This window comes from Apaloderma vittatum, unplaced genomic scaffold, assembly GCF_000703405.1.
Source record: "Apaloderma vittatum isolate BGI_N311 unplaced genomic scaffold, ASM70340v1 scaffold10415, whole genome shotgun sequence".
Taxonomy (NCBI): Eukaryota; Metazoa; Chordata; class Aves; order Trogoniformes; family Trogonidae; genus Apaloderma; species Apaloderma vittatum.
In genome coordinates, this window is record NW_009715488.1 from 10,150 (window position 1) to 21,451 (window position 11,302).

General features: G+C 42.7%; 1 protein-coding gene across 1 annotated transcript in view; it reads right to left on the bottom strand.

The window, feature by feature from the left end:
- The window catches only part of SLC15A2 (solute carrier family 15 (oligopeptide transporter), member 2), a 39,106-nt gene that overhangs the window by 1,487 nt on the left and 26,317 nt on the right, over positions 1-11,302 (bottom strand). The window contains exons 15-20 of the mRNA XM_009869171.1: positions 10,062-10,187; positions 9,138-9,302; positions 6,473-6,519; positions 4,774-4,884; positions 3,352-3,448; positions 799-945 (exon numbers count right to left, since the gene is read on the bottom strand). Of these exons, the coding sequence (XP_009867473.1) occupies positions 799-945; positions 3,352-3,448; positions 4,774-4,884; positions 6,473-6,519; positions 9,138-9,302; positions 10,062-10,187 (693 nt within the window). The remainder of the gene's footprint in view (positions 1-798; positions 946-3,351; positions 3,449-4,773; positions 4,885-6,472; positions 6,520-9,137; positions 9,303-10,061; positions 10,188-11,302) is intronic.

Below are 11,302 nucleotides of genomic sequence, written 5' to 3' on the forward strand. Positions count from 1 at the left end.
CTGATGACAAATTTTCCACATCCCACGACAGATCATCCCACTGTATTAGTCACCTTCATTAAACATCTGGACTTTACTCCAAGTAGTAGCTTCAGCTTTTTGATCTTGCAATGTCTCAGTCCTCTTTTCTCATAAACCTTCTCCCCAGACCCCAATCAAATCATTCCTTGCACACTCGTTACCCCTTGCTCCTTTGTTAAAGACTCATGTAGAATTACAAACTCTTGAGTCTCTCAGTTTAAAGCAGGTTCCAAGCCACTCTATAGTCCTTGAGACACCTTTGCTCTATCACTGGAAAATACATACTACAAAACATTTCACTGGGAGAAATACTTGATATTACAGTATTCAGAGTTTCACATTAAAATAAGCTTCTACCTAGGACTCAGCTTTACCAGAAAAAAAGTTTTCTGAGTATAACTGATAACAAGTATCTTCAGACTATTTTGAGGGGACCCTGCAAGCTGTGTTATAATCCCATTGCTCTATCACTGGAAAATACATACTACAAAACATTTCACTGGGAGAAATACTTGATATTACAGTATTCAGAGTTTCACATTAAAATAAGCTTCTACCTAGGACTCAGCTTTACCAGAAAAAAAGTTTTCTGAGTATAACTGATAACAAGTATCTTCAGACTATTTTGAGGGGACCCTGCAAGCTGTGTTATAATCCCACTTTTAGCTGAATCACAGATAACATTGTCAGCAAACGTCATGCCAAAGTACAAGCCAATGGCAGACGCAGGGAATACATCCTGAAGTCTAATTGTAAGCCTAATCTTAAGTGGAATACCTGAGAATAGGAGAAGGCCAGACCTGTAATGGAGAACATCACCTCTCCAGCAGATATTAATAAGTATTGTGGTAACTGCCAAGCCATATGGACATTGTTGGCTTTGATGTCTTCTGACTTCCATGTCTTAACAGCACCTCCAGAAATCTAGCAGGAAAATAAAGGCAATGAATATTAGCTGCTCAAAGATTGCATCCTTCCTAGCCTGGACTTCAACAGCAACTTTACCAAAATGAAGTTTTAAGTAAAGATGGGTAGAAGCAAAGCTCTGTCGTGGAAACAAAACTCTGACCCCTGCCATTTCCAAGCCTTTTGAGAATGGGCTGACTCCTACCACACAGGGCAGAGGTGGCAGGATGGAAACATCCCAGCTCGTTCATGTGCTGCAAGAGCTGCATGAGCTATTGCAAACCAGCAGGCTGCCTTCTGTAGTGGGGTTGGGAAAAGCCTGCATTGTCACTTGTGCAGAGCCTGTGACCTGCTGGCATCTCCAGGGCCAGAAGAGGACAAGAGGAAAAATGTTTATTGCAGCCATGTGGCCACTGCTCCCATTTCATCGGCGCTGTACAACTCTCTTAATATAACGGTGACACCCAAAGAAATCCAGTTCAGGACCACCAAGAGTAGCAGAGACTGCCCCGTATTGGATACCATAGTTATGGTAGCTGTATTCCTTATTTTTTTGTTTGCTTTCCCAGGTGTAATTAATACTGCCTCTGATGCACAGAGGCAGAGAGGGATTTGACTGGCAGCCAGGAAACACTAGGCTGAAAAGACATCAGGCAGAAAACCCAATGTACTTGGGAAAATACAAGGGATGTTTATGAGATGTACTTAATCACCATGCAAGGAGGCAAATCAAGAAACTGTACTTTAGCAGGCTAAAAGGGGTGAGAGGAGAGCTGTGCATTGCTCTTTAACCCATAAAGAATTGTCACAAACACCATACTATGCACCGAGGAAGGCTGGGTAGAAGGAAGCATCCATATGATTTAAGTATCACAGTTCAGCTACATTAACAGACTAATATATTGCATTCTTGGTTCTTCTATATAGCACTGCTGGCAGATGAGCAGGGCTCAGTACAAATCACTGCAATAATTACAAATTATCTTAGCCTAGAGCAAACTAATTCTTTACATAAGGAAGAAACCACAGGAAGACAGACAGACAGAAAAACAGAGGGTCAAAATATTAAAGAACTAGCACAGGGTCCAGAAGGGCTGAGACACAGAGCCACTCCCAAGCAGCCATGGCTACATCAGAGATTTCTGTGGACAAGACCACAAACTGGAATCTTTGCCCACAGTAATATGGGACACATCTACCTCCACTGGCCTTGACTCAGTTGCGTTACCAGAGGCTCTGGGGCAATATTCTTCATGTAATACTCTTCATATAACTTCTCTTCTTGGTTTCTCATCTGGTGAAAGAGACTTGCAGCCATGGAGGACAGGTCTGGCCAACATCACTTCAAATGTGTATGTGTTTTACATACATAAATCCCTATGCTCACAGATGGCAGCATCTTCCTGTTCCCTCCAGGATTGTGCATCCCACTCCAGCTACTGGAGTTAAAAAAATGCCAGGTACTTTGCAGCTGTGTTTTTTCCCCTTAGGTATTTGGACTCTGCAGAGATGAACAGCTCCCATTAATTGCCCAACAGGGAGATGTTACTGCCAAGGAGTAGCTGACAGCACTTTGCTCTGCTCATCACAACACAGTAGTCAAAGTCTCAGAGGGCAGCTTAGCAGCGTGTCCTGTCAGACCTGGTTTGTCTGTGTGCCTGTGCAGTGGAAAGGTTAAAGTGGGAACTAAGCTGATCACGTTCATGTCCGTGGCTCCTGCCAGCTGGACCAGGGTAGGAGCAGTGTGCCTAAGATGCTGGCAGGCAAGGAAAGGAATCCACCCTCTCTGCAGTGCTTACAGCCCATCGGGTCTAGGTTGTTCGAAAAACCATGCCTCGACTTTACACTAGGCTCCAAGTGAGCTGTACAGACAGTGAAAGAAGGAAAAATAGATGCATGGTCTCACCAACCTCCTCCTTCAACACTTTGTCCCTCTTCTCCCCATGCGTAGTCCATAAGTCTTGAAAGATTAGTCTTTAGATCAGTAAGTTAAATGTGAGGATATAGCAGACTGCTTCTGCAGTGTTATTCAGGTATAAGGTACCACCACGTACAGTATTCTAAAGACCACAAGCACAGTCAGCCCTTGGCAGACTCTAATAGCTCCTTGCAGGGTGCTGAGTCAACGTTAACTGAAAAAGGATGGCACGAGACCAGCACAAGTTATTTTCCATGGAGGATTTCCATTAAGGAAAATATCTTACTTCTTGTTTAATCCATGAGATCTGACAAGATCACAGGGTAAGGTGGAACAAGTGCCCACGCACCTTGCCTATGTAGGTGCCAAAACCCTTTACTTGTATAATGGACTACCTTCAGATGGCTATTGCCCACGTCTTGCAAGTGGGAGTCACAAACTTAAGAACAAAAACACTACCAGAGACTAGAACAGAACGAGCTTTTTACTGCCACAGGGACACTTACGTTGGTTAGCACAACGGTGTATGATGCGCCGAAGTCAAGCAGCCCCAGCTTCAGGACAAATTCTCCTGTTCCAGTTATGCATTTTCCATTATTATATCTAGACACAATGATGAAGCACAGCATTTCCCAGTTAGCTCCACAGACAAAGAGCACAGAGCAGAGCTATCAAACCCTCTGTAGAGTTATTGCCCCCTACAACAAAGTAGGGAGGATATATGATGTAAAGCTGCAGGAATGTTTATATCAGATGATCACAAGAGTTCTTGCCATTTTTTCCTGGAGTTCACCTAATTACCTGGGCTATTGCTAACACTTTAAGAGTTTCTGCCTCTTCCTAGCACTGACTTTTTCTTTTTCTCCCCTCGGGTTTATCTTCCTTCCAAACTTCTCTCTTCTTTAGGAACTGTGGGTCAGACAAGTTAGCCAGGCTCAGGCAGTCTTCAGGAAATCAGAGATATGCAGCCACAAGCTATTTTGTTTCCTTCCAGTAGAGCAAATTAGCCTTCGTATTTGTTCTTCTGATTTTGGATGTGTGAGATGGCACAGAGGCTCAGTAGCATTGCCACAATGGCTGCCGCATCCTACTAAATTGCAGCAATATTTTGGATGGAGCTGATGCAGATAAAAGCCATGAAGCTTGTTTTGAAACATTGCTAGTGCCAAAAATACCCTACAAGAGCCAGCTCCATTGCTGCCAAACCAAGGCCATATAGAACCCCTGTCTAACAAGCCCAGCCTGCAAAGCCATGAAATGCTACTTGATGTTACCAGTTCACATACTGATGCTTTGGTAGAGTGGAATATGAAGTGGTCCCTCCCTGAGAGCCCCCTAGCACTAAGAGCTTGGGCCAGAGAGAATGTCAAAACACAGTAGGCATGAAACGGCAGAGGGGACTCTCTTCCCTCCAGGCCTCCACATAATGTGAATAAAAGCTCAAAGAAAGTTAAGTGCTGTACCTGGACTTCTTCAAAAGGCTTTTGGGTTTTCCCAGATTTCCCTGGCCTGACCCTGATAAAACTCAGATTGTGGCCTAAATAAGACATCATTATAATCACAGGAATAAAGTTTCCCACCTTTGTCCCTACTGACTTTATCTTACCAAAGCAATAACAGCCACGGGAAGGGAGCGATCCCAGACATTGTTTGGAAGCTGAATCTATTCAATTGCGTATTACATACAGAGATATTGATTTACTGTCCTTTGGCTTGGACACACATTTGCAGATGAAAGGCATAGCACTTCTGCACACACACAAGTGGCCCAAAGCACCTGCTCTGCGCAGAGCCTATAAATCTGCTTTTTTACAAACATCTGCCTGTACAACTAAATGCCAAGACAATAGCAATGAAGGTTTTGGTATTTGTCCGACAAAGCCCCACTGTATCCAAGGAAAGGCCTCAGCAGAACAAGAGAAACTTACTTGTCCCTCTCCAGCAGCGAGTACTCCGAAGCGCTGTAGTTTTTCTGAACAGCAATGAACCGTTCACTGTCAATGGTGAGGTTGACATCTTGGCTCAAACCATTAATGAATCTGAAAAGAAACCATATTTCATTGTGTTGCCAGACAAGGCAGGAGAAGCATAATATCAGGCACTTTAGAAGCACACTCTGTCTCTCAAAGCATCCTGTAACTCTGTAAGGTTATGACAGCCTCTCCCGTAAGCTACTTCACCTGATTCGTTGCCCAATTTTTCAGTATAAGACTAGTTTTCTCTGCTGTGTAATTTTATTATCTTACTTTCTTTCCTGTGAAAAATGACCCTCACTTTTTGTGAGTTAAGACTTCCAGGAAACCTTCAAAGATTTTTCTGCGACTGTTTGAGGACAGAGCCCACCCCAGAAAAAGTTGAGCGTCCTGATGAGCGTGTGCACCACGCTGGCATACTTCTCAAGGAATTTCTACCAGTGGGAAAAAATTTTCTGGCAAAATAGGATATTTTCAGCAAAACCAAAACTTTCATGGGAATGTTCAGCTTTGGGTTTTTTTGCACCTGGTGTTTACATGCTTTCTCATACGCGAAAGACAGTTTCCCTTTGACAGCTCAAGAACTGTTAGCAAAACCAAACACTTTTCATTTGATCTGACTACATTTTAAAATATTTTGATTTCTAGTTATTAAAATGGGGGTGAAATCCCTGAAGATAGTCAAGTGCTTACCAAAAGTAATTGTTTCCTCCTAGTGAAACCTCTTCACAAATTGGTGAAGGAGAAGTTTTGGGATTTTATCAAAAATCACAGGAAAATATAAAACATTCCTGACTGCAGATATTGATTAAATCTCCAAAGTGGTGTTTAGTCACTAGAAGCCTTCTCAGGCACAGGGCTATGAAGAGGTACTGCTCTTCTGGTCTCTCAATGAAGGTTTTCAGAAAAGGGAGTTGGACATTGTTTTATACTATCTAAAGTTTTTGAGGTTTTTTTGTTTGATTGGTTTTGGTTGCGGTTTTGCTGTTTGGGGTTTTTGTGTCTTTTGTTAACTGCAGCTTGTCTAAACCCTTCAGAAAGTCCCTGGAATCTTCTTCTTTTTTTAGCATATGTCTGGTGATGTGGTGCTGGAGGTAACTGTGACCTCAGTGAATTGGCGTCTCAGCACAAGACTGTTCATGGACTAGCTCAAATTAAGAAAGTAGACTAGCTGCTTAAGTAGAGCGTAATGCCAAGCTGAATTGTTCATGAGGGTGTAAAATTGCTGTTGGATCCAATTTATCAGGCCTTTGTGCATGAGGTTGGGCGAGACAGATGAACATCACGGGCTGGCTAGTTTGCAGAAGACAAACAGCAATGGCTCCTTTGCTTCTTCCCTTTCTTTTCCAAAGGGGTGGGATACAGTGAGATGAATTTACCACTCTTACAAGAGAGGAGACCTTTAATGTTGCCATCTTAGCCCAGACTACCCCAGGCTGTAAGCAGCAATAATGCTAATCTCTGCACAGAAAGTGTGTGAGATGACACACTGTCAAGCTTCTGCAGCTAACACCTCAGTCTTGCATGAGAAGCGTGGACTAGATTCCAACCTGAGAACATCTGGTTCGTGTTACATACAGTTTGCATCAGATAAAATCAGTTTCCCTCACCCCACCACCTTCAAATCCTTAAAAAAAAAAAAAGCCATTCTTACCTAACGGCTGCCAAACCATTTTCTGGCTTTGCTTTCAAGTCTTCAATCTAAAGAAGGGAAGGAAAAAAACCCAACAAACATTTATTAATGCTGCCTTATGACAATGTGTAGGAGAAAATACTAGCATCTGTGGAATTACACATGTTGCAACGCCCATGGAAATCAACAAAACTCCCATAAGCTTTACATCAGGCCACAGAAGTGAAGTCCTGGTAAAATGGCAAAATTTCAACTCCACCAAGGACTTAAAATGAGATCAAACTTTTTTTAGTCACAAAGGCTAGAAAGTTGCAGCCAGTCACCCTTCTACTGAGGCATGTAACACCCTCAAAAAAAAATATTTGTCTTGATCTGAAGATAGCAAGAGAGCATTATCCCTGTTAGCCTCTTTCAATGATTAGTTACAATTAAATTTGAGTACCTTACTCCTACAAAACCTGCAACTGCCTCACTCTTAGACCTTGGTTCTTGGCAAACTCATAGAGTTCACAGAAGCCTCAAGACAAGATAAACTGCTAGATTACTATTCTGGTTATCATGGATCACTCTCGATTTCCCTGATCCTCAGTATTCAAGAGATTAAACTGTTGTATGGTGCAGGCAGAGAGCAGGAGAGACCAAGTTTTCCTGAGCTTGTTTGCACTCACAGTCAATGCAGACACATCCCTGAAAGGGCCACTTGGTTGGGCACACCAGGGTGTGAGAGTGCCTCTTCTGGAGATCACAGCTAGAGCAGTTAACATGATCTACATTAATTTAAGAAGAACCTGTTTGGCATACAATGCTGAAAAACAGACAGTAAGGACACAGCCCTGCCCTGAAGACTGTACGTCACACAAAAAAACCCACAGAGAAACATTCTTAGCTGGTAGAAAACCACAGTTGTGCCATGCTTATTTAAGCTGGCAGGGCAATTTCAATTCGGACTGCCCATGGATGGAACCCAGAGAAGTCAAAGTGGATTGAATCTACCTTCAGAAAGTAGCTTTCTCTTAAAATTTTCTAGCCCTTTCTCTACACATTCTTCCTGATATTAAACACTGAGTTTCTGAGACCAAGGATCCAGAATTTCAGTATACCTATAACATGTCTATTGTACTTCAATGGGATATGCTGACCCACAAAAAATGTATGCCCTAAATAATAAATAGGACAGTGAATAATAAGTGTCAGAGCAATAAATAATAAAAAACATGATCATTTTTTTTTCCATGGAAGACACGTGGGGATTAATACTCTAGTTCGTTGCAGACAGCCCAGCCAAATTATTACTCACTTTCATCGATGATCCCCAGAGCTCTCAAATTCATTTCCTGCCTACTCAACAGCCCACAAAGGAGAAGAAACCAATTTCAGATTGGATCCTTCCAGAAAAAGCACCTGCACCTGAGTGAGGGAGCCAAATTCAGCAGTAAGGGAGGCTGGTGTGGGCCAGGGCGAGCCCTGAAACACAGCAATGACACCGACGTTGCCTTTCTTGTGCTGCAATGCTGGAAAAGCCAGTACTGTTCACCACATTATCTTCCACACCTCCCTTATCTACAGCTGAGAATGACAGGGTAATAGCATCACTCAACAGCACAGTTGTTGCCCAGCACATGGGAGCCAGTCCATGCCATGGAGGGCATTAATTTAAGCACAGGCTAGTTAGTTAGGGCAGCACAGAGATGTAATGAAGCTCAGAGATTGCTCTGCTCCAGCCCATCGCAGGCCTTCACTTTGTAAGGACTGTATGAGCATTCATTTCTTAAGGTAACAGCACACAGTCATCAGGGTCACAGGGAAACTTAACAAACAACATTGTGTGATAGTGATCCCCAGGCTCTAAACCATAAAGCAGAAAAAAACATGATGTCAGGAAAAAATAAATTCTTAAAATTCCTCATTTTTTATAAACAGTTATGTGATTTCTGCTACACAATATTGAATGTTTGGTGTCGCAACACTGCAAGGAAGCTGAGGAAGTGCAAAGAGAATTGGTGTTTTAGCATGAGGATAGATTCTGATGGCATTTACACACATGCCACAATGCACAATAACACCATTCATTTCAAGAGAGCTTCTTGGGATACAACTACACATTAAAGGTATCATAATCCAGCCCTATATATTGCATATCCCTCTCTCTGATTGTTGCAGCAATACACAAAAGTCCAAACGCAGCTGGCTCTGCTGCGGAGCCTGAAATGAGCTTAATCATTTATTCTGTTCAGCAAAACAAATGGGCCTTCTGTGCATTTTCACTAAACACTTGCAATAACTAAACCCAGAATCATTCCTCTGATGCTTTTATTCCATGCCCAGCCCTAGAGCCTCTTTAACATCTTTGTTTTACAGAACCATCTTTGGGGGAAAATCTCTGGCTCTCTGTTTCCTCAGCTTTCTCAAGCTCTGCTGCCTAGCAGGCATGACTCTGCTCTCCCACTGCAGCATTCACTGGATTAAAGTGTGCCCAGAAACTCTCAGATGCCATAATGCCTCTATTAATCAACCGGCAGAAACGCATACAGATCCAGTGCCGCTAGCTAAGAAGTCAAGTTTAGAGCATCTGAGAGCAATCAGACAGACATCGCAACTGAGCAAATGAATTAATGAGCCTATTACCCCATTGTATCATCACAGCCATTGAATTAATACTGTATTTACACTTCACTCCCATACTCACTAAGCGGCTTGATAGGTTTCCTTCTGCCTCAAAAACAATTAAGCTGTATACTGATTTTTCCTTCACAGTGTAGTTGAAGGCAAGAGACAATCCTTGATGTTGCAGGGTGAAGTGAAGGCTCTGTTTCTCTCCATTCAATATTAATTTTGAGTACTCATCTGGATTCTGTGGAAAAAACAAACTTGGTTACACTTTCTTCAGATGATAAAGGATCTGGCTCTTCTCACCAAGTGCAACCCTATGCTCTCTTCAAGGAAGCCTGTAAAGAGAGGTTAACAGTCAGAGCTGTCTTCTACAGCAAAGGACCTATGTTGACCCGTAGGCTTGGAGTACTTTGCATGGCTGGATGCAATCCGAAGGTCAGGGAACATCTTCTGCCCACACAGCTACTGGCCCAGCCCTGCCCTGATGGGACCACATTTAAAACATGACAGGCTGCTGGTGGCCAAGGGACTGCTGGGCTGAGTTCCAAACTAGCCTGATCTGTAAAGCAGTGTGGAAGTTGAAAATAGAAAACAATCCCGTGCCCACACCCAGTTAACAGCCTTTCCATTTCTTTCCTCTTTTGCAGCAAACACTTTTCAGATGCCATCCAGATCCCAGCAGCAATGCTTGCTCTGAGTACTGAGATGTGAGTTGAATGTCTCCATATGCTCCTCTCAGGACAGCTATCCTTTATCCTAATTATAGGTGAATGTAGTTAGTAGTTTCCTGCTTTGCCGTGGAAATATGTCTCCAAGCTTTCCATTTCTGTCTCATCAACTGAGATAATATGCTCCATTTTTAAAGCTACTCTCATGCACTTCTAAGACAGTGGAAGAGAATAAGCTTTAGCATCTGTGGGCTTTATCAGAAAATGCATGAAAAAACGACCAACGCTTCTTCAATGCAAGTGAGGCCTTCCAGCCCCACGTATATGCTTACCTGAAAAGCCTCCACAGGCTGCTGAAATAGGTCCCGGTCTGGGATTGTCACTTTAACAGGGTCCTTTGCCAAATTCAGGACTCGAATTAAACTTTCTTCTGGGACAAGTCGAGGCATATCGGTTTCCTAATTAAAGTAAAAGGCTTTAAGTGCCATCTATATGCTTTATTAGCACTTTAATATTCTCTTCATTTTTAGCCATAATAGTCTTCCTCTCTGTAATGACACTTTTCCATCCCTTCCTCATCAGAAGTTGCGCTGAGAGAAAACTGAACATAAATCTTATTTAGGGAGGTTTCCTCATAGCAGCTCAATAGCCAACCTATCATCCCTCCCAAAACTTGCTCTTCACACCACTAAGCACACAGGCTACACAGCTGCTGGGTAGGTAGAACAATGTCACTGTTTTGATTATACAGCTCCCTAGTGCCTGGATTTATCCAACTGCCATATCAGAATGGAAAAAATTGTGCTTAGCTTTCAAAAGCAGTGACCAGACCAATTATTTCTCACTGCAGTCAGTGACTGGGAAAAGAATTAGGCCAGAAGCTAAGCAGTTTTGAAAATCCCAGTCCAGCTCCATGTCTGTAATCGGTGCTTTTGTACCACTCCATGCTATCTAACAGCCAACTGCACAGATCTTTTTTCCTTATTTTCTGAGAAAGGGAAGACAATGCCTCCAGCAAGAGGTATCTCTTTCTGTCAGGAACCATTTCCTAGAAAGAGTACATCAATCAGTGTCAGCCTTGTACCACCTGCAGATTTAAAAATAAGTATTTTTTAAAAAAAACTTCTCTCTTTTTTCTCACTTTATATTCAAGCAGCTGCCAGCAATACTTTAGAGACATTAGTTTTTTTCTATCTCATCCTATAATTTTGGTGTTGCAGGCAGGTCAGTTTGAACTTGGTGGGGAGACACACTGCCAGAGAAAAGAGGGCGATACTGATTTCCCTGTACCCATTTGTTTCTCTGGACCAACAAGCCTGTTAAATCATCCAGCAGATTCCATTACTGTGGCTTTTCACCTACATTAGCCACAGATAAGCCAGGGTGGGCCATCCTATCCCCTGCTTTGCTAGAGCTTTTAGTGGCCCTCAGGTTAAAATTCCAGTCACCCACAGTCAGAGCAGAGTCTCAGTGCCTGGTCAGAGCTGCTGGTGGTGGTAATAAGAGCATTTCTTTGCTTACGTAAAAAAGATCAGAAAGAAGACCTGAACCCACAAAGTCTCATTTCAGCAGG